General features: G+C 33.1%; 1 protein-coding gene across 4 annotated transcripts in view; it reads right to left on the bottom strand.

The window, feature by feature from the left end:
• Nucleotides 1–25195, bottom strand: part of EXOC6B (exocyst complex component 6B) — a 613649-nt gene that overhangs the window by 280109 nt on the left and 308345 nt on the right. For all 4 annotated transcript variants that reach the window (XM_081265351.1, XM_081265353.1, XM_081265352.1 and 1 more), the window contains 8 exons: nucleotides 18774–18857; nucleotides 18361–18407; nucleotides 16668–16788; nucleotides 8579–8650; nucleotides 7572–7669; nucleotides 5699–5804; nucleotides 4733–4842; nucleotides 439–550 (listed from right to left, as the gene is read on the bottom strand). In XM_081265351.1, the coding sequence (XP_081121477.1) occupies nucleotides 439–550; nucleotides 4733–4842; nucleotides 5699–5804; nucleotides 7572–7669; nucleotides 8579–8650; nucleotides 16668–16788; nucleotides 18361–18407; nucleotides 18774–18857 (750 nt within the window). The remainder of the gene's footprint in view (nucleotides 1–438; nucleotides 551–4732; nucleotides 4843–5698; nucleotides 5805–7571; nucleotides 7670–8578; nucleotides 8651–16667; nucleotides 16789–18360; nucleotides 18408–18773; nucleotides 18858–25195) is intronic.

Raw genomic sequence — 25195 nt, 5'->3', positions numbered from 1 at the left:
AACAAAAGCTGAGTTAGTCATGAAGCAAGGACTATTGAGTACCATTGTCCTTGGCAAAAATAATTAAAGCAGGTGAAATGTGATTTCATATTCTATGTTGTAAATGCACTGCAATTCATTTGAATAGGAATTTGTTGTCAACTGAAAACAAAAATTATGATCAATAGCTTATACAAAACCATTCTAAGAACATCAGAAAGGAAAACCAGTTAATCTAATGAAAATGAAAGGAGGAAGAAGCAACCTTTTAGAAAAAATAATGGATTTCTCAAAAGTAACCAAAGAACAAATTTCATTTTGTACTTTCGCTATAAGGAACCTATTATAAAGAAGATAATAAACCATTTAGAAAGTGATAATTAATTCACACATGAGGCCCGGAGTTTGGGACATCTTTTCACATATTGTCTTGGCTACCTTCACTAAGAGATGCTTTACCTCAGTAAGCCCAATATTCTTCCTTTTAATGACATTCTGCAGAGAGTTGCTCAGAGTCCTGGTTAGCAACAGGTTTGTAGATTTACGAATCATGTCATCGACTTCAGTGGAACTGGAAAATAAGTATCAAGGTTAGTCATGCCAAGTAGAATTGATTTGGCAAACGGAGTGCCAGTGGTGCTTGTAGTAATAATGATAATAAAATAATAGCAATGATACTGGTAACAGTAGTAAATAATATTGACTTTATGCTAGAAAGTATTTGAAGTACTTTAACAAACTTTTCAGCTGCTTTTTGGCTGAAAAAATTTACTTTGCTTTCATTTTTGAAAATTATTTTCCTGTCTACAGAATTCACCCTAGATTTTTTTTTAAAGCACTTTGAGGATGTCACTCTATTTTCTCTGGCTTACATGTTTCAAACAAAAACTCTGCTGTATTGTTATTAGTATAACTGCATTGAATGTTTATTTTCTCGAATGCCTTCCAAGGATTCTCTTTGCCTTTCCTTTTCAACAGTTTGAATATGAGGCTTTAAATACTTTTCTTTGTTCGTTCTTATGGCCATTATCTCTCAAAATTTCTACTTCCCTCATCTCTTGGTTTTTTTCCTTCTTGGATTTACTGTTTAAAATTGCTCCAAGGATCTTGGGTACTTCATTTATTCCTTCTCCTTCTCTCCCCGCACCCCTTCCACTCCATTTTTATTTTTGCAATGCTGAAAACTGAACCCAGGGCCTCACACATGCTATGCCAGCACTTTACCACTAAATAAGCTACATCCCAGCCCTCACTTTTTTTCTCTTTTTATGTCAGTTTGGGTAACTTCTACTGACATATCTTCAAGTTCACTGATTGTTTCCTAAGCTACGTCAAGCCTGCCAATGAGCCCTTCAAAGATATTCTTCATCTAGAAAACTATTTCATATTTCCAGAATTTTTATTTGACTCTTTCCTATAACTTCCATCTGTGTGCTAAAAGTTTCAATATGTTCACGCATGTCACACCTAACTGATAACTCTCCTTCTGTTGAGCCCTTAGTGTGATGGGTTGAATAAATACAGGCAGGAATTGACCTGCACTTGAGTTGTATTGTTGCTATGATTATCTTTAGTGTCTCATAGATTTCAAATTTCTTTTTTTTTAATTTCAAAAAAAATATATTAATGGTAAAACAGGCCTACTATGCACGGTGGAATCTCCGAAGGCTTTTTTCCACAATGATTCTGTACCATCCCCATATTTTAGCTATATCAGCATGCCTCCAACATAGAAGGTACCACTCTTTGCACATCCATGGCCCATCATCCAGTGGTATACTGCCGCCACTTGTTACTCGGTTCTTGCTAAGCTGTGAGCAAAGCTCTCTTTTGCCCTGGCTAGCCTCAATCTTAAATGTATCCTGTGTGCCCAATGCTTAGAGGTGTTTCTGCCCTTTTTCCAATTGTAGAAGACCTCTTAATGGTAGAAAAGCCTGGGTGCAGGACTGTTTTCTGACCTTCTTTAGTAGAGATAGGAAGTTGCTTCTTCAATGCCTCTGGCAATAACAATGACTCTTTCCTTGCTTCCCATAGAGAGGGTTTTCTGCGATGAAAGCAACTGGTGGGCATAAGTGAACACTTCAAACAATGAGGAAGTTGGGCTTCAAGCCTTTTTAAATACATGTCTTATCCTCTTCTCCATACCTGTAACATTATCAGTAATTCTCTCTCTCACCTAGCCCACAATCTCTCTTGTGAGCACATAGTGGAGGTTCATGAAGAAAATGTATGAGTGAGTGTAAATAGCTCCTACTTCTTAGACTCCCAACTAGGAATTCTGTACTGCCATGCTAGCTCACACTAAGGTGCTGGCAACCTCTTAAGACTCTAGTTGGTTTTCCCTTTCTCCTTTGTCTGGTGGCTATCCCTTTCTCCTCTGTTCTGTTATAGGTGGTAGAATCTGTGCATCCTATCTCTTCCTAAGAAGGGCCAGTCTCATCTGTAGTTTCAGTATACTTAGTAGCCCTGTATCTTCAGCTCTCTTACAGGTTCCAGAAGAGTTTTAATTTTTTAGCTTACATGTTTTTTCTCATTGATAGAGAAGAAGCAATACTCTTTTTCCAGGTTTCTGTATTATAAAAAATGAAACTATCTAAAAACAATCTATTTTTTAACTACTGTAACAAAAATAAATAAATAATAAATGCATGTGCATGTGTTCACACAGAAGAAAAATTTTAAAAGAAAAAATTCCATGTTTAAAGAATGTAACGCCTTGTTATAAAGTTTGGAGTCTTTTGTAATTTTCTTCTTTGTACTATTCAATATTCCCCAAATTCTTTTCAAAGATCTAGTTTCATGATTAAAACAGAAAAAACCTTTATGTTTATACTCTAATATCAAGTACTAATGCTATAGCATCATTTTTTAATCACAAAAATGCAATTTATTTACTGTTAAAAATCATTCAGAAAGAATTTTGTATTCTTAGTATTCAAGCAATTACACATTTCTATCATTTTAAATAATTTTCAGCATCTTATATCCTATGAAAAGGAGAATTTTTAAAGAATATATATATTTTTTTATTTTAGTTGTCAATGAACTTTTATTAATTTGTATGTGGTGCTGAGAATCAAACCCAGTGCCTCACACATACTAGGCAAGCGCTCTACCACTGAGCCACAACCCCAGCCCCTGAAAAAGAGAAAATTTTTGCAGGAAAGAAATGGAACTTTCATTTAAGACAATGATTACCTTAAAGAGATATAAAACAAGAGAAACACTGGACTGAGATTTTTGAGATCCTTGTGTTTACGAGAACTGTATATATATATGTCTTATATGCCATATTAATCATCATACTAAAACAACTATGATTGATTTAATAGTCTCTGTCACTCCAGGTTATAAGGCAAATAACTCTAGGATAGAAGATAAATGTTAACCAAAGAGTAAAAAGTAGCTATAAAATGCCTCCAACTTGAATATTCAATTTAAACTTTCAATGTGAAACAAGTCAAAGGGAGCTTTCAGGCAAAATTTTAATATAGTGTTAATGCAAGTAAAAGAAATTTGAACCATTTAGATAGTATTTATTTAGATATTATTCTATCCCTTTACCATATTAACTTGTCCGTATGAAAGATGTCAGGTCACATTGCAACGAACTTGTAATAATTTATCTACAGTAAAATACTTAACAATACCCTATGATTGTTCTATAATAATGAGGTTATCTGATCAGGGCTGGAGGATGGAAATCCTGGGGAAATAATGTTTGGTGTATAAATTTCAAAGATAATCTCATTTTCAAGATAACTTTTCCCTGAGGATGTGGTCCAGTGGTAGAGAGTTTGCCTAGCATGCACCAGGTCCTGGGTTTGATCCCCAGCACTGCAAAATAAAAAGGCAGAGGGTGGGGAGGTTCTATGAAATAAATCTAATTTTCAGAGAAAAAGGACAATTCATTATATAATCTCTATTTTTTTTTAATAGTAAGAAGAGTTCTCAAACATGTGACTCAAGGTAGTTTACCCAAGGTAGACTCCTAAGTTTAAATTTTAAAGTAGCCCAGTATACTATACTTTCCATTCATTCATTCAACAATTTTTTTTTAATTTATTGAGTTGAATACAGCAAAAATCGTGTTGTATAAAAGATACTGTTTTTATCCTACAAGAGGTCTTTTTGAACATTCTAAATTTGTGTTAATGTTGGATCCTATGTTGTTCCTATTTATCTCTAGTTTGTACCATTAATTATTAAGTCCTTTAATTAAATGAGATACTCCTTGAAGATAGAGACCCTATTTTTAACATCTCACTGTCTTTACTACCAAGCATATCTAACGTAATACACTGGCCATAATGTATGGTAAATAAACCAATAAATGAACAAAGAAAAAAGAAGCCCATAGTCTAACGCATACAGAAACATATACATAAGCAGAGCAATAATAATGTTTCCAAAGAATCTTATCAACTATTTTTCTTCTGGCCTTAAAATTTCATCAAATAGAATATTAAAATTAGTATGTTATACTACTATTTTCCAGTGAGTTCTCCTTAATAAAAGTATTAAAATAGAAATCTGTTAAAAAATAAAAATAAGATAGGTAATATTAATTTTAAAACTATTCTTAAGTTGCCATCTTTTCCTTTGACTATAAAGAACTATAAAAATAAAAGTGTCATGTAGCAAAGAGCTAATATTAAAAATCAAAATCACAGATGAAGGCACTATCGAAAAATTGTCAGAATTTTTATTTAGAGAGGGCCACAATCTTCATTTTGACTCTTTCATACTGTACCTTAGATGAAGATCTTCTGAAAACTTCAGACATGCATAGATAAATTCTTTAATTTGGTTGTAAACTTTTGGCACAAATTCAGAGAAAGGAAACTTTTTGGGGAATGGTTGCTGTAAATGCAAGAATTAATGAAACGAAGTCACAAACACACAATGGATATACTTAAAAATTATTTAAAACACAAAATGAACTTTCTTCCACACTGGGAGTTGTCTGCTTAACAAGCTCAAATTTAAAACAATGTCTTCAAAAGTTTTCTGACACTATAAAAAAGGTGTGGGGGCTTAATTAAAATAAAAAAAAATCCAAAAGTTCTTCAACGTGGAAAACTAAACAAATTTTAGCACATGCTCAGCAATAAAAAGAAATGAACTACAGATATATCCAACAACTTAGACAAGTCTCAAAAGCATTACGCTAGTTAAAGAAGTCAGCCTCAAAATGTTATACTACATGATCCCATTTATATGGCACTCTGAAAAAAACAAATAGAGACCAGATTGGTGTTTTCAAGTATGGAAGTGATGGGAGGGGTTAATCAGAGTGGGGCAGCATGAGGAAATATGGGAGGGTGATGAAACTGTTCTCTTTTACCATGGTAGTGAAGACATCCACAACAGATTGTCAAAAATAATAGAAATGTATACCCCCAGAGGTACATTTTACTGTGAATTCTGGGGACAAATGGTCTTAAAAGCATAATAAAAACAAGCATTTCAAAGTGTAAACCAAATTGGAATATCCCCAGCAGTCCTCCAAACCCTTCAGAGGTTATTGGAACCCAATGCCATCTACTGAGTGCCATAATAGGGAATTCTGTTCTAAGCACCAAAGATAATCCGTGGAAGTGCATTAGAATTCTAATCCACTGGGGAGAAGGTCATCATTTTCAACGAAACTGATCTAATGAAAGCTTCTACAGAATGTCAAAACAACCAGGGAAGTTTATTTGAAAGTATTCCTTACCTTTTCCAGCTCTGTATCTTGGAACGGGAATTGTCCTACCACCTTTTTATACATCTCCTCACTTGTTACTGGTATGGGACTGTAGTTGTCAGAATCAAGTATGTTTCTATAAAAAACAATAATGGAAGAAAGTGAAGGAGGGAAAGAGAGGTGGTGGGTAAATCACAAGCAATTTTATGATGAACACCAACAGCCAATGGCTATATACATATATCACAACTTCGAAGTTACACTCCCAGTGCCCTTTTATATATATATATATATATATATATATACACACACACACACACACACACACACACACACACACATACACCCCTTCTATAATACAGCCATTTGGCTCAAGATAAAATCAACTTTTTTATTTTTTATTTCCTCATTTTTAATTGGTGCATTATAGTTGCACATAATTGTACTTTTTTTTTAACGAATCCATATATGCACATTAAATCGATTTTTAAAGCATCTTTTAAAAACCTTCTTTTTTGTTTGTTTGTTTGTTTGGTGCTGGGGTATAAAGTGTTTGCCTCATATATGCTAGGCAAGCACTTTATACTCTACCCAGCCCTAAGATCAATTTTTAAAGAAGTCAGAAAGAAAACTATGCTCTGAAACAAATAGAAGACAATTGTAAACATGATCTTGCAGTATTTGAGATTCAAAAATGGGACAGAAAATTTTAAGGCAAGTGAGAAGTAAACAGTAAAAGAATGTATACTCTAGAAAAGACAAAGAAGTTGTTTCTTTTTGTTTTCACAAGAAATATGTGATAATAATTATGTTTTTTAATCCTGCACTAGATATTCTAACTTTTGAAACTGGCAAGTAGAATAAGTAACTTTTATCATAAATCTAAATTGTGCTCATTTACTTCATCTACTACTCTACATTAATCACACATTATGTTCATCTATAATTTTTCTCTCCTTAACTAGACTGGGGGTTCTCTAAAAACAGAAACCAGCCGACCAAAATCAAAACATGAAACTCACTGGAGTGAGTGAAAGCACCATATCAGAAGGACTTAAGATTGCAGCATTATCCTGTTGTTAATTTTCAGAAAATTCTATAGAGATAACCCTCCCCTAAGAACAATTATCACCATTAAATAAATACAGATTTTTTGAAGTATAAGTATTTACATTAATATACAAGAGAGTCTGTCTAAATGATGATCAAGGCTATGTTCATGAACTATAAAAAATAAGATTAAAAGAATCATGTAAGATCTTAAAACTATAATACTTTGAAAGCAGGATAATCTAATCAAGGGAAGGCATCACACAAAAGGCAAGAAGATCACTTAAAGCAATAAGTTTTAAAGACAATGAGTTGACATAGGGTATGTGCTTAGAAAACAATCCTAAGACATATTTTTTGAGTGTAAAATGTAACAGAATAACTTTCTTATTATTGAATGCAAGTTGCAGTAACTACTCAAAAAAACATGGCTTAAATAGTGGACCATACTAATCTGCTGTTTCTGAGGATGAAGAAGAAAAATGACAGATAACATGGCTGTATCCTCAACACAGTTTCCCCAAAGCTGAAATTATTCATAAAGGCACAAATGCCACTACCACATACGTGAGATATAAAATTAGATATGATCCTCAGAGAAAACTAAAAATTGGAATAAGACACAAGTTGATCCAGATGGTATGAAACAATGACTCTGACATTCCCAACTAAGAAGACTGGATATCTTGGGAACATCACTTTTTAATAATATCAAATTTCATCTGAATTCTGGAACATAACCTGGAGTAACTAGAAACTTATATGCCACATATTCTTACTTGCATTACATCTGAAAATCCTGTACATAAAGATGTGTGTACACATTTGGACACGTATGACTACAGTTTCTCACCTGAAAATACCTGCCCACTTCTTCAGTAGAGTTTCACTATACTGGTCTCTGATTTCTAACAGCATGTCAAAAAGTTGATTTACAGGAAAACCATAAACCTGAAACAAAATAAGAAAATAACTTCATTTTCTAAGGTGGCTTTTTAAAGCAACATAAGAGGGATTAGGCACTGAAAGACATTTTGTTTTTTGGCAACAATTTCAATAAAACCATGTGGGAAAATCTTCTATTCCCATCCTAACATTTAGTGTTTATTTCACAAAAATTAAAGGAAACATACAAAAATGGTTAAGCCAGTTGGAAAAAATAAATGATAAAAATTAAAATCAATATATGGTAGGTATGCTGTAAGCAAAATTCTCCCTTTCACTCCTCTTAACTTTTATTGCCTATAGTAACAGAGAATAAGGAGAAAAAAAAAAAGATGATACTATTTCACCACATCTAAGCTACTCTGCTGAAGATACTATGTTGTTCAAATCAACCATCATTATTCAAGATGATAGTTAACCAAACCACAAAGTCATTCAGGTGCCATTACCAAACTAAGAACATTTTTAAAAAACTAATGTGGCAAGTTGATTAACTGGTTTGATATGAGAGAAAAAAAAAGGGGGTGGGAAGTACTTATAAAAACATAAAGTTTTTTAAAAATATTTTTTGTTGTAGTTGTACACAATACCTTTATTTTATTTATGTATTTTTATGTGGTGCTGAGGAGAGAACCCAGGTCCTCACACCTGCTGGGCGAGCGCTCTACCACTGAGCCACAACCCCAGCTCTCCTATAAAGGTGTTTTTATATTGTATTTTATAACACAAAGGTGTTTATATATCACATAAAAGGTGAAACCTAGGAAATGCTATAAATAGATAAAAAGGTCTAGCTCTAGGAAAAGAAAAAATACTAAGGACTAAAGTACTTATCCAAGCTTACATAGGTATGACAAGAGTCAGTGTTGATGAAACCTTAAGCTAGATGAGCATATGTAAACAGAACTCACATACCTGAAGTGTGTCAGCAAAAAGCACAATAAGGTTCTTCAAATCTAACACAAGGTTTGGATCAGAGCAGTAAGACTAAAGGAAATAAAAACAAAGGGGGAAAAGACCTCTTAATGAAGAAAAATACACTAAATTTTTATTTATTAAAGTGATTAACACTCCACCTGGGGAAGGCTCTTGTAGAAAGGGCCTGACCATTTTGTGGTACAAGGTATCAACAGAACCAGTCAGGGAAGATCTGGATAGAGTTCAATAGCCACAGTCTACATTTTCAGCACTTTGAAATTAAAACATACACTATAAATCTTTGCCTAAAATAGAAATCAAAATTGCTTCAGATTATTTCTAAACAACAATAAAAACATTCAGACCCAAACCTATGATATATGGCTAAAGCCACTTTCAAAATAACTTTATATCCTAATAGGCAAATATTAGAAAACAAAAAAGATAGAAAATAATCAAACTAAGCACTGAATTCATGAAACTAGGGCGGTGGGCAAATAAACCATAATTAGGTCAAAAAATGAAATTGATAAAATTAAAAGCACAAAATAATGGCTTAAATAAAACATAAAAGAGTTAATCATTTAAACCAAAATTTATGACTACATCCTAGTAATCATACTACAAAACTTCCTAACTCTTTAATATTTCCTCTGACAAATGACATATTAAGATTTATTCACGTCATGCAGTTTTCTATATACAATGCTTCATGTTTCTATATACAATGTTTCGTGTTTCTCTTATATAAGAGCATTTATAAAGTTAAAAATAAAATAATAACAGACAAATCTTAGGCAAATCTGGTTGCACAACAGAGAAAACAACATTAAACAATACAAGGAATGCAAAAGTAAAAATTAACACAAATAAGAGGAAAATTTTAAAAATTATCAATAAGGCCCATGTATAATATCATATCAATGAATCTGAAAATTCAATAATTATGGAAGATAATTTCTATAGGCAGGATAAAAATATATTACTATTTTTAACATTGATTTTAGATATTCTGATTTTTCTCAGTTATATTTTTGATTCTTTTCTCTACTTAACCTCAATTCCAAAAAGAGGTATGTTGAATTTCCCCCAATGATGAAGTCTGTCAATTTCTCTTCTTATTACAAACAGATTTGGTTTCATACATATTGCCCTTATAAAGACTTGTCTTTTTGGTAGGTTAAAACTAATATCAAATTTGTAGTAGCACAATTCACAATAGATAAACTACGGAGCCAACCTAGATGTCCTTCAGTGGATGAATGGATACAAAAAAAAAATGTAGCATTTATACACAATGGAATATCACTCAGCACTAAAAAAGAACAAAATCATGGCATTTGCAGGTAAATGGATGGCATTAGAGAAGATAATGCTAAGTGAAGTTAGCCAATGCCAAAAAACAAATGCCAACTGTTTTCTCTGATATAAGCGAGGGTGACTCAAAGTGAGGTAGGGAGGGAGAGTATAGAAGGAAGATTATTTCTAGATAGGGAAGAGAGGTGGAAGGGAAAGGGAGGGGGAAGGGGATTAGCAAGGATGGTGGAATGTGATGGTCATCATTATACGTAATACATGTATGAAGATTTGAATTTGGTGTCAACAGACCTTAGATACAGAGATGAAAAATTATGATATATATGTGTATTAAGAATTATAATATAAAAAAGTACATGTATAATGGCATAATTTAGCGTGAACATACTTTATATACAGAGTTATGAAAAATTGTGTTGTATATGGGTAATAATGAGTGTAATGCATTCCACTATTTTCATATATTTATTAAATAAATAAATAAATAATATCAATACAAAATATCCCTCTGTTCTTCCATTTGAGGTTCTTTAACTTTGGTTCTATTTGCCTCCTACCATATTGTCATTTCATTGTTTCTTTTCTAATTTTTTAAAAAATATTTTGTTTTAATTGTGGTTGGACACAACACCTTTATTTTACTTTTATGTGGCGCTGAGGATCGAACCCAGCTCCCTGCCCATGCTAGGTAAGCGCTCTACCGCTGAGCCACAACCCCAGCCCCTCAGTTGTTCCTTTTTATTTCAATCTCTTTAGGTAATTCTAATTTATGACTACATCCTAGTAATCATACTACAAAACTTCCTAACTCTTTAATATTTCCTGGGACATATTGGGACCTATTCAAGTCATGCTATTTTAAGTTTTCTACATACAATGATTTCTTTTAAATTTTTCTTTCACGTTTCTATTATGTAAGAGCATTTTAATTATGTTATAGTGCTTAATCATTTATATCCTCTCAGCCCACTCTTAAAATAATCTAGTGTCTTCATTAAAATATTTTTGAACATGATCTCTCTCCTTTTGTAGGAATTATTCATATCATTAAACATTACAAATAGTCAAATATTTAGTTAGCTGGATTACTCTATGAATGGTATCCTTTTTTGTACATTTTATTTAATCTGATTTCATTTTATATTTTGGATTTTTTTCTCATTTTTGCAGAAGACCAGTAAGAATCTTTCAAAGATAGGGCGGATAAGAGTAAACTCGGAATCCTCATGTTTGAAAACCCCTTTCTTTTGCCCTCCAACTAAAATATAAAGGATCAGATATAAAAATTTGTCTCCTGTCATTTATCTACTTGGTCCCCAATCCTTTCAACCTCAAGAATCTGGTTTTGTTCACTGTAGGAATTTTTTTTCTCTTATTTTGTTATTACAGTCCCCTCATTTATCACCATCTTTTCTTTCTGAATCTTTTATCAAATATATCCCACAGTCAATATTAATATCCATGTTTCTTAGCTTTCCTTTCATATTTCTATTTCTCTGTGACTTTGCCTTGTATTTTGGGACATACATTTGACTTCATCTTCTTGCTCGCATCTTCTTACTCTTTTTTCTCCATTTAATATTTGAATTGAATTTCACTATCTGATAGAAATAAATTTCAAAGAATCCATGTTTTATTTTGGATTTAACCTTCTTTGGCTTGTTTTCATCATTTCCCTCTTTCCTACATTTCTTAACATTATGAATATAGTACACATAAACAAAAATGAATAAAACCTGTATGCACAATTTTGCCCTTTAAACAAAACAGAACCCCAGCGGCAGGCCAGATCCTGTTAGGGGCTTTAATCACAAATTCATCCCTCCTCAGTCACAGAAACAACATTCATTCAGACTTTGATGATAATCATTCCCATGTCTTTCCTTAGTTTTTCATTTGTTTGTATTTTTTAAATTAATATATTTTATATTTGAGCAATTTTAAGTCTCTTATTTGCTCTTGGTTTTTGTACTGGCTTAAAAAATATTATAATCAGGTTGTAAGGCACCCATCCTACCAATAATAAAAGTATTGGAATTTTGATTGCCATTAAACCAGGTCTATTGATAAATCTTAAAAGAATAATAATTTTATAATAATAACTTACAATACATGAACATGATATGTATCTCAGTTTTTCTTTGATCTTCTTTAATTTGCCTCTCAATAATATTCTTAGAATTTTTCTTCATGGTGATCATTTTTTGTTACATCTACTTCTAACTAATTCTTATTTATGCTATTGTATAAATTTTATCTTTCAAATCTAAAATTTTTCAACTTTATTCCAGATTTATAAAAACATGAGAAATTATATAATGATTTTTTTATCCAAGAATTTTAGTGAACCCATCTATTAATTACAATTTTTGTTAATTCCTTTGAATTTTCAATGTATCAAATTATATGTGCAAAACTGATAAGATTTTTTCTTCTCAAAGATTTATGCTTTTTATTTATTTATTGTGTTGTGCTTACAACACTACAAATGACTTCAAGTACAATATAAAAATAGGACTAATGGTAATTAAATTTAATATTATAGGCTTTTAAAAGAATGGCTTTTATCATGATAAGTTGAATTAAATCCTGTTTTCATAATTTATTGAGAGGATTTATCATAAGTTTATGGTGTGTTTTATCAAATGTTACTACCCAGCATTCTAAGAAAGTATCACATCACCCATGTTAGCTCAAGAAAAGTTAAAACTCCCATATTTGCAGTACAGTATCTACTGAACCCATATCACCTTTGCACCACTGTAAAATCGAAAAATCCAAAGTGGAACCAGAATAAGTCAGAATGTATTGCTGAATTTCATTTTTAAGTGAGATGCATTATATAAATCTTTACCAGGTTTGAAATCAGCATTAAGAATTCTGCATATATTAATATATGAAAATGTTTATCTTTCAAAATATCCTAAACTATACTATTAATTCAATCATAAAAAAGTCATTTTAATAGCCACACATAAAGTTGGGGGGGAGTATAATATTTTTTATAAAAAAATAATCACTCAGGTATAGTGTTTATTTTGAGATTTGTTTAGATATTTGGGTTGCCCTCATTTTGTCTGGCTTGCTGGGTAATGATAATACAATAAATGGTGTCATGAAATACAATTAGCATCTGTGGCACCAATCATTTTGTCTTTTGAGGGATAAAATGGTTCAGTGAGTCAATCTGTGAAATGCTGAATTATTTTTTAATAACTCTGTTGATATATAATTCCCAGACAATACAGCTTGCCCACTTAAATTATATAATTTAATGGTTTTTAGTTTTTTGTACAGCTGTTCCTCAGTACTTGTGGGAGACTGATTGCAGGAACCCCCATGTCAATTATAAACATTTTAATTTACAGATTTATTGCACAACAAAACTGAATCCCAAATTTGGTGTACAGAAGTACACGGGGTAGGAGGGATATAAGAAACTGAATCTTGATTCTCAAGCCTATCTGGAAGAATAAGAGGATAAATAATTATTGTACTTTTAAAAGATTGAAAAGGATATGCATGCCCAATAAAATTAAATAATTTCATATATAAAATTACAACAGTGTTTATCAAATATAATAATTATATAATTTCAGATATAATAATTACAACAGTGTTTATTGGCTCAAGGAAAGTGGGGAATGAATCATTCAACCTAGAAAAAGACCTCAGTGTACATATAATATTTTATTATATGACAAAGGTGATCTTCAAAATATATAAAGGAAAGGATGTAATAGACTGAATGTTGTGTCTCCCGAAATTCATATGTTTAAGTTCTAATCCATCATGGAGCTTCTTGTGGGGAAGGGGTCTTTGGATGGTAATTAATGCCAAAGAAGAAGATTAGGTGAGACCCCCATCCAGTGGGATTGGATTCCTTATAAAAGGAGGAGGCATGAGAAAGCATTTTCTGTTTCTTGTTCGCACGTGTGCGCTCTCTCTCTCTCTCTCTCTCTCTCTCTCTCTCTCTCTCTCTCTCTCTCTCTCTCTCTCTCGGCACACACTGAGTAAAGAAGGCAGCCATCTGTATGCCAAGAAAGCTCTCATCGGGAAATGAACATACTGGCACCCTAATTTCCAACTTTCATTCTCAGGACGTGGAAAAAATAAAATTCTACTATTTAATCCATGAAGTCTATGGTATTTTGTTAGGGCAGTGAAATTAAGTAAGACAATATAGAATTACAATAATGTTACTGGGAATAATGAATCATTTTCAAAGTAAAGATGGAATCCAATCTCATACCAGGTGTTAAAATAAACATTTTTATGTTTGTGATGTATATGTAAGAAAAAGCAACTACAGAAGTACTAAATTCAAATACAAATAATGATATATTCTTTGAAATAAAGAAGATATAATTTACAAAGTAAAAGATCAATTGAACTACACAAAAATTTTTATAGCTTCTAAAAAGCTGCAGAAAAGCAGAGAAAAAACACATGAAACTAAGAAACAGTATTTACCATACATATCACATATATGCTTTATTAAGAGATAATAAAATATTTTAAAGTCCATTAAAATATAAAATAAAGGTAGTCTTCCTTGTCCCTCCCCCTCTTCTCTCCTCTCTCCTCCCTCTCATTTCTGGCCAGGAGGTGACTGGGCTTCCTTCACAGAGCACTGCTGATTCCATGTAATTGACCGCGCAGGTAAATTACACAGGTCCAAAGCAATAGGACCAATCAGTCAAGGACTAAAATCTCCAAAACTGTGAGGAAACTAAATCTCTTTCCTTTATAATGGACCATATACGCCTAGGCATTACCTTAATAGCTTTTTTTCCTCTGACCTCTTATATCTAATCCATCAGAAATTACAGTTAAATCTCATCTCTTAAAAAAAAAAAAACTCTAGAATTTGTCAACATATCACCATATCAGCTCTCATCCATTGATCCAGGCTCTCACCACCTCTTGTCTAGAATACTGGACTAACCTAATTGTTCTCTTCATATTTTTTCCCCTCATCCACTGTCCACACATTAGTTAAAATAATGTATTTAAAATGAAATCTGATCATGTTCTCTTCAACTATAAACTTTTATGTATTTGTGTGTGTGTGTGTGTGTGTGTGTGTGTGTGTGTGATGCTGGGGATTGAACCCAGGAACTCGTGCATGCTAGGCAAGCACTCTACCACTGAGCCAAACTCCATGCTCCACTATGGATTTTGCATGTGATTGTTTCTGTGTGGGACACTTCCTGATGAATTATATAAGGAGACCTACAGGATCAGGGATGCTGATCCTTTCAAGTTAGAACAAGTAGGTGGATAGTAGGGCCATTTAATGAAATTTTTTAAATACTAAATTGTCTAGTTATTGACTTCCCACTGTTATTCTTCAAACACTGTACACATAAAAGCCCTTATACTGCTGTTCTTTGTGCCCCCAAATTATAATTTCATTGATCTTTGCATAAATAGTGACTTCGTAATATTCTGATCTCAGAATGCCACTTCTTACCAAATAATCAATAGCAAGTACCCTGTTGCCCTAATCTATCACTCTATTTTAATTGTCTTTACTGCATTAGCACTGCCTGATATTCTTGTTTATTTTTCTGTGTATCTCCAAATAAAATACAACTTTTGGCAACAAGGTTTTTTTCTCTCTTGTTTATACCTGTATTTCAAACATATAGTCAGTGTTAAAAATATACTGAGGGCTGGGGATGTGGCTCAAGCGGTAGCGCGCTCGCCTGGCATGCGTGCGGCCCAGGTTCGATCCTCAGCACCACATACAAAACAAAGATGTTGTGTCCGCCGAAAACTAAAAAATAGATATTAAAATTCTCTCTCTCTCTCTCTCTCTCTCTCTTAAATTATTTTATTGTTGGTTGTTCAAAACATTACATAGTTCTTAATATACCATATTTCACAGATTGATTCAAGTGGGTTATGAACTCCCATTTTTACCCCGTATACAGATTGCTGTGTCACATCAGTTACATTTCCATTGATTTACAAATTGCCTTTCTAGTGACTGATGTATTCTGCTGTCTATCCCATTCTCCACTGTCCCCCCTCCCCTCCCCTCCCTTCCCCTCCCCTCCCCTTCTCTCTCTCCATCTCTCTCTCTTTAAAAAATATATATATATACTGAAAGAATGAATGAATAATTAATTCAAAACCAGCATTCTCTACCTAAAATTCATGCTATATTATCACCAAAAATTCATGCTATATGGGAACTAATAATTAGACATCCTGGTATGTTATAAACTCTTTTTCTTCAAAAAGTAATAGTAAAACTGTGAACTCCAAATCAGTGTTTCTAATGTTAACAGACATTGTAGAAGACAATATAAAGCAGAAGCTAAGAATATGGGCTCTGTTCAGGTTTGAATCCATGTTCCGTCTCTTATTATGTGGCATAAAGCTAGTCACCTGACTTCTCTGAGTTTAGTATCCTACACTATAGGATAAATACATTCTAATACCTACCTTTATATGGTTGTAATGTGGATGAAATAAGACAGTGTATATAAAATACACAGAACGATGCATCACACAAACAGAATCATCAATAGATGTTAGATGCTAATTTTGTGTTTTGTGAAGAGCATCTACAAAATTGAACTCAGTGTTAGAGAATATGCCTAATTGAAGAGGCTACTTTCCTATGTCTTTGAAGGACATACATAGCTCCAAATGAGTAAATTCAAAGACATACATGTTGATTTTAAAGGAGTAAAACACTGAATAGTACATAAATAACCAGCTCTAAATAGGAATTTTTCTTGTGCATCTTACATACCGAATGGGTACGGAGTGCTGCGATGGTTTTTGAAAGTGCCATTTCCCACAGTTCATCGATGTAGGCTCTATTTACTAAGCCCTGGGTTGTATGTAAAATGTGATCTTCAACCACAAAAAAGCTAAGATTGAGGAGAAAACAGAGTACAACTGTCAGAAATTGCAGTCTGATTACTGTTTCTAGGTTTTGATGAATATTAGGAGCTGACATCAAATTCAACATTAATATTCATTTTTTTCCTCAAAGAAAGTTTTCAGTATTATAAATGAAATGACTTCTTAGACTCATAATTATGTCCATGATCATATCCTCTTAATCACTTCTACAGAAAATGGAGTTCTATTTCTATAAACTGTTAACCATGTTATCTCGCTATTTAAAATGGAAGAAAACGTTTCTAAGTAATGAAGGCTAATTTATTTTTTTTATAGTACATAATTTTTCAAAGTTTCTATTAGTGAATTACAGTTATACATGATAGTGGGGTTCATTCTGACATAATCATATATGCATGAACTATAATTTGCTCCATTTTGGTCCCCAGTACTTCCCCTTTCCCCCTCTTTCTCCCCCTCCCTCTATTCCCCTTCCTCTACTGATATTCCTTCTGTTTTTCAAATAATTTTAATTGGTGCCTTACAGATATACATAAAGGTGAAATTTACTTGGTGTATTCATATAGGTACATATAGCATAATTTGGTCAATTTCATTCCACAAGCTAATTTCAATAAATTTTTAAAAATCAGGTCATAAATACATTTCAAGAAACTAATAGGTTTTAAAGAGAGAATGAAAGCTGAAATATGTATTTTTAAGAACATAATACATCAAAATAATTCCACTTATGTAGATTTTTCTCATCGAAGTAATAAAAATTGTTTTTAAAAAGCAAACTTATGTTTTAACATCCTTATTGTGGCTTTTTTTTATTATGCATTTAAAACATACCTTCAGTTATCTTGCCTAAATGTTCAAGTACTAAAACTATTCTTTATTAGAGAATTTTATAACATTTTAGTCAAAATTATTAATTACACTAAAACAATCTAAATCTGATTTTATAAAGGAAGAAAGAGACTTGATGAAAGAATCCAACTTATTTCCCTTTCTTTTAATGGCAGTTATTATTTTAAGATTAGAACAAGCTCCCTATGTGTACTTGGGATGTTTATATGGGACGTATAATTCCATATTACTATATGTACTACAGATGAAGGTGGCAAACTATAACCTGACCCAAACTATAACCTGCCTGCTTTAATGAAGATTGTTTTACTGGAACACAGTCATGCTCCATCATTTACGAATTGTCCACAGCTGCATTTGGACTATGATAGAGCTGAAGAGCAGTGGCATTTCATGTGGCCTACTCAGCCTAAAATACTTTACTCTCCGGCCATTTTGGAATAAGTTTGCTAACATTTGCATATTACCAAGAATAGAGAACAAAACATCTACTATAGTAAGATTATAATTCAAAAAGTGTCCTCCAACAATATAATGTTGAAGCCAGCATGGTGTTCCTTTTAAATCACAAGGAAATAAAAAATAAATTTGTCTTCTTGAGAATTTTAAAAAGAAAACACAAAGAATTTCCCAAGGAAAATCTGATTTATTTTTCCAAGTCTCACTAATCTATGTATTGAAAGTAGGTGAATTTAAATATATTTCTATAATAAATATATACTTACCCTACAATTTGATTAAAATACTTCCTATAGCCATCTAAAGTTTCATGCTGCAACAAAGAAAAAAATTATTGTTTTTTTTTTGTTCCATTAAGACAAATTTAAAATCAGTTGTTTAATATCTTGAAGTTCAGTTCCCTGAAGAATAAGGTAAATATAATAGCATTATGTACCTTACATAGTTATAGTGAGAATAAAATGAGATAATACATATCTATATTTAGAACAATGTCCAACATGCAGAAATCATTGAATGTTAATTGGTATTCTTACTGCAACCCACATCTACCAAAAATGATCTCAGAATAAGAGTAAACACAAACACAACACACACACACACACACACACACACACACACACACAATTGAAAGATATCAGAAAAGAAAAAGGTAAATGTATGAAAATAGTAATCCTACCATGTTAGATGGAGGCTGGAGCACTAAACGGGCTTGTTTTCGCCTCTGCTTTCTGTAGTAGTTCTCAAATGTTTCCCGGGCACCCTGTAAGATAAACAGAGAATATCAATTGTCACAGTTGGATTACTCTTGGAATCAAGGTTAAAAAAAAGAGGAGGTTCTAGGTCCAGAATTTGAGACAGCACAACATTTCTTAAAATGTGCTGTTTTAACAATGGTCATATCATAGAAAATAAAGATAACTGTAACCATTTATTGAACTTTATTTGCAAACTCCATGAGGGTGAAAACTCAGCCCCAAGCACACCAACTCTGGTTTCTGAGTCAGTTACTACAAATTCACAAAAATGAAGGCAAACCCACCTTCCCATAGGTTTTAGTCACAGGTAAGAAAATTTCCATTAAAAAACTCACAGAACATGCCAGAAGAAAAGTGTCCAAAATAAAATCAGCCTTCAAATGAATCAGAAGCACAAGATCAATGGGAAGTGGGGAAAAAGGCAGAAACTGAGAAGAGTAAATCCATCTTGGAAGAGGAGTGGGGGCAGCAGCAACAGCAGGAGCAAGGGGCAGGGGACAAATCACTAAATATTTTTGATATTCAATTTACACTTTTCATTTATACTTACTTAAAATGAAAGGCGCTCAGAGAACAAAATCTGGCAGATGAGCCCTACAGTCATGAGCTTTGTATTGGATTGAAAAGTCTCCCCCCAAATTTATGTCCTTCCCAGCATCTTGTAATATGACTCTATTTGGAGGTAGTGCCACTGCAGATGAAAACAGTTAAATTAAGATGTGGCCATACCAGTGTAAGGTTTGCCTTAACACAATATGCCTGGTGTCCTTAGAAGAACAGAACAAAAGACACCAAGGGAGACACCCAGGGAGAACATTATGTGATGAGAAGCAGAGACTGGAACTGTGCAGCTGCAAGCCAAAGAACAACAAAGATTGCTGGCCACCAGCAGAACCTAAGAAAGGATTCTACAGAGTCTGAGTGGGAGCATGGCCTTGTGGATGCTTTGAATTCTGGATTCCAAGTCTCTAAAATGGGGACAGAAAATATTTCTCTTGTTTTAAGCCACCTAGTTCGTGGTAGTTTGTTATAGCAGCTCAAAGTTTTTAAAATGTCATGCCACCTTATGACTAAATTCTAATATTAATACAAGACTTTTCTAAATAAGTAGAAAGAGAAAGACAGCATGCCACAGTAGTAAAGAGCACTGACTTTGGAACCTGGATTACATTCAAATTGTGACTCTTCCCCTTACTAGCTGTAAATTGCTATAAATAGCTATATAATTTCCCTTCACTATTTATTTAACTTTCACTTATATCCATGCTGTGATTTTCTCATTTGTAGAGATGCCAACTTCACATAATTGTTAGGAGCATTTAGAAGAGTTAGAAAGCTCTTAGAATAGTGTTTGATAAATACTAAGCATGTATGTAAGTACTTATCTTTTTAAAAATTAAAAAGATGAAATCAATCATAAAAGTGGAAAGCCATGACGAACCCTGGCAATATACAATAAACTAGTTAAATTTCCATGCCTTCCTAAAAATCTCAAGAACTTTTTCAACATGACTTGTTTTATTACTAAATTGGTCCTAAACAGCTGGATTAACATACTACATCATGCAAACACAGTACTATAGCTTAGAGGTTGGTGAACATTTTGTAAAGGGGAGGACAGTAAATATTTTAGGATGGTGGGCAAACTATTTCAACTTGGTTCTGTTGTCATACAAAAGCAACCACAGATAATACATAAAAGACTTGAGTGTAGCTAGGTTCCAATAAAACCTAATTTGTGGGGAGTGAAATTAGAACTTCATATATAATTTTCACCTGTCATGAAACATTACTTTTCTTCTGATTTTAAAAATGTAAAAACCACAGACCAGATTTGGCCCATGGGTCATGGTTTGTTGGGCCCTGGCATAGCTTAAAAACAAAAGTCTTAAAATGCTAAAGTGATTATAACTGTATACACTTAAGTTTTTCTGCCTATAAAATGAAATCAAATATTAGGACAGCTATTTCAAGGCTTCCTTCATCCGTAAGTCAATGAGGAAGCACATGATTCTATTTAAGAAGAAACAAGTGGAAATTGCTATTTGGCATGTTAAAGTTAGCCCCTACTTGTCACCATGTCACAGCATAGTGGTATTATTAAATGTCAATTACATTCCATACACACTGAAGGGCTTTTCATTTTAAGGTTAACAGCCGTAAAGGACCTTTATTATTCTAGTGTGACATTACATATTCAACATGCTTTGCAGCCAAGATACACTTACCTGAGAATTTAGGGAAAGTCTTCTTTCTAATTAGGCCATAATATATTAACTTGATTTTTTTTTGTTTTAAATGATTGAAAATATATTGGGTGAAATTCTATATAGAAATCAAATCATGAACCTCTACTTAATTCCAAACTGGATACACTTTTGCTTTTCACATATTTCTTCAATAGAATAAAAACAAAAGAAAGGACCTATCTAGTAGGTCTGGCTCCTCCATTTACAAAAATGAATTGGATTTTCCTTAGTGGCTGCTGACTGAATTCACTTTTGATTATTATATTCGTCTGCCAATTTGTCAACTCAATGCTTAAAGGTGGAATTTGTTAAGATGTTTGACTAGTCCAACTGAGTAACCAACCGGTGAGTACTTCTCTATTCATGAATAGGTCACTAGATGAACTACAGAGTACAGAGGTTTCACTTCAGCCCCAACCTCTTTCAATCACTAACATTAAAAAAACAAAAACAAATACAAGAACGCAGAAGCTGTTGAAGGCATAAGCAAATAGATTTTTTTTTAAAGTAAATGAAAGGTTATTCCTTTCCCATTTTATATCACTAATATTATACTGCTCTAAAGAGTTCATGATAACTAAACAAATAATATCACAGAAAACCTAGTTATTTAATATATCCTAAGTACTTACCATGTGATAGGCACTGAAAATGTGGTCTTCACTGAATTTATAGTGTACAGTGTAAGACTGGCAAGTAAACAAAATGAGCTTCAGAACCCTATGCATTTGGAGTGGTATGGATGTGTGTGTGGGGGGGGGGATATATTACTGGGGGCAGAGTGTCAGAAAAAAAAAAGGTATTTATACTCCTAATTGAAGAATGAGTCAGAAGAGTAGACCAGGTAAAGCAAAAGGGAAAGAATGTTCCTAGTGGAGACAAAGAGATTCAAAGAAAAACAGGCATCACACATCTAGTGAATTTGAAAGAAGTTCTCCATGGTTGGAACTTCAGGGTGTAAGGTATAGGGATGGCAAGAGACAAGGCTGAAGGGTTTTTTCAATTATTGGGACGTAAGTTCTAATGACAGCAAAACTTTTAGACATTTTGGAAATTCTAATAAAGAGAGTAGAAGGAAGAAAAGGAAAATTTGACTCTAAAGGATCAGTCACAAATGAGATACATTTAGGAGAGACATCATGGTAATTGGCTATGGGTGGTATCAGGCGGGAAGGAGAAAGGACTGGTGCAATCTTTCTAGCCTGGCTTGATGGTGTTATCATTTAAAAAGAGAAGGAACACAAGGGAAGGAATGTACAGTCAATCTTTACTATTCACGGAATCTGTACTTGCAAACTTGCCTAAGTGCTAAAATTTATTTGTAACTCCAAAACAAATACTCCTCATTCTTACATAGACATTCACAACCATGTGCAGAGTTTCGAAAAATTTAAATTGTTCAATGCACATGTTCCCACTTAAGGTCAAATAAGGTAACACTCTGCCTTCTTGTTTCAGTTTTCATACTGTAAACAAGTATCATTTTCATGGTCTATGCAGTGCCACGTTTTTTGAATTTTTGTACTTTTCGTTGGTGATTTTGCTGTTTAAAATTGACCCCAAATACAGCACTAAAATGCTGTCCAGCTCAGAAAGACTTTTGATGTGACTTACAGATAAAACATGTTAGGACTCCATTCAAGTATTAGTACAATGCTGGTGACTGAGCTCAAGAGTAATAAATCAATATATTAAATAAGGTACTTTAAACAGAAAGATTTATAAATCAAGGTTATGCACGGACCAGCTAATGAATATGCGACAAGAAGCTCACATAGCCCTTAAGAGCAATGGTTGAGTATTCACTCAGTGTTCACGGTGACTTTATGGAACATAACTACCATGACTAAGGAAAGCTAACTATATTTGGGAAGACAGATAATTATAGCTTCTGTTTGGGGCATATTCAGTTACTGACTTCCAGTACCAAGTGTTTTACAGCAGGTATGGAATAGGCTAAAGATAATGAATGTTAAAATCTTAACAGAAAAACAGTAATCAAAGCCCTAGTAGAAAAAAGTACACTCTACGGAATGCCTGTCCAATGTAAGTATAAAAAGACCCAGCAAAGACACTGACATCAAGGAAATGTATGGCTCTTTCTTGTTAGGCAAATAAAACTTTGTCACATAGAGAAGACTTTTCTACTGCTCATTAAAATTGAAAGTCTTGCCTGACAAGAAATAATTAAAATCATAGCTGAAATCAATGAAATTGAAACAAAAGAAACAATTGAAAAAATTGACAAAACTAAAAGTTGGTTCTTTGAAAAAATAAAATAAGATTGACAGACCCTTAGCCATGCTAATGAAGAGAAGAGAGAGAACCCAAATTACTAGCATACAGGATGAAAAAGGCAATATCACAACAGACACTACAGAAATACAGAAGATAATTAGAAATTATTTTGAAACCTTATACTCCAATAAAATAGAAGATAGTGAAGGCATCGATAAATTTCTTAAGTCATATGATCTACCCAGATTGAGTCAGGAAGATACACACAACTTAAACAGACCAATATCAAGTGAAGAAATAGAAGAAGCCATCAAAAGATTACCAACCAAGAAAAGCCCAGGACCAGATGGATATACAGCCAAGTTTTACAAGACCTTTAAAGAAGAACTAATACCAATACTCTCCAATCTATTTCAGGAAATAGAAAAAGAGGGAGTACTTCCAAATTCATTCTACAAAGCCAATATCACCCTGATTCCAAACCAGACAAAGACACCTCAAAGAAAGAAAACTTCAGACCAATATCTCCAATGACTATAGATGCAAAAATCCTCAATAAAATTCTGGCAAATCGGAAACATAAACATATCAAAAAGACCATGCACCATGATCAAGTGGGATTCATCCCCAGGATGCAAGGTTGGTTCAACATACGGAAATCAATAAATGTAATTCATCACATCAATAGACTTAAAGATAAGAACCACATGATCATCTCCATAGATGCAGAAAACGCATTTGACAAAATACAGCACCCCTTTATGTTCAAAACACTAAAAAACTAGGAATAACAGGAACTTACCTCAACATTGTAAAAGCTATCTATGCTAAGCCTCAGACCAGTATCATTCGAAACAGAGAAAAACTGAAGGCATTCCCTCTAAAATCTGGAACAATACAGGGATGCCCTCTCTCACCACTTCTATTCAACATAGTTCTTGAAAGACTGGCCAGAGCAATTAGACAAATGAAAGAAATTAAAGGAATAACTATAGGAAAAGAAGAACTTAAACTAGCACTATCTGCTGACGATATGATTCTATATCTAGAAGACCCAAAAAAACTCTACCAAGAAATTTCTAGAACTAGTAAATGAATTCAGCAAATGGCAGGATATAAAATCAACACCCATAAATCAAAGGCATTCCTGTATATCAGTGACAAATCCTCTGAAAAGGAAATGAAGAAAACTACCCCATTCACAATATCCTCAAAAAAAATAAAATAAAATAAAATACTTGGGAATCAATTTAACAAAAGAGGTGAAAGATCTATACAATTAAAACTATAGAACCCTAAAGAGATAAATAGAAGAAGACTTTAGAAGATGGAAAGATCTACCTTGCTCACGGATAGGCAGAATTAATATTATTAAAATGACCATACTACCAAAAGCACTATACAGATCCAATGCAATTCTGATCAAAATCCCAATAGCATTCCTCACAGAAATAGAAAAAGCAATCATGAAATTCATCTGGAAAAATAAGAGACCCAGAATAGCTAAAGCAATTCTAAGCAGGAAGAGTGAAACAGGTGGTTTCGCTATACCAGATCTTAAACTATACTACAGAGCAATAGTTAACAAAAACAGCATGGTACTGGCACCAAAACAGGCTGGTGGACCGATGGTATAGGATAGAGGACACAGAGACCAACCCACAAAATTACAACTACCTTATATTAGACAAAGGTGCTGAAAGCATGCACTGGAAAAAGGATAGCATCTTCAACAAATGGTGCTGGGAAAACCGGAAATCCATATGCAACAAAATGAAATTGAATCTCTATCTCTCACCATGCACAAAATGGATCAAGGATCTAGGAATTAAACCAGAGACTCTATGTCTAATAGA

This window comes from Spermophilus citellus (genome assembly GCF_964194105.1).
Source record: "Spermophilus citellus genome assembly, chromosome: 13".
In the NCBI taxonomy this organism is placed as follows: Eukaryota; Metazoa; Chordata; class Mammalia; order Rodentia; family Sciuridae; genus Spermophilus; species Spermophilus citellus.
This window is presented reverse-complemented; position numbering and strand designations above follow the sequence as displayed.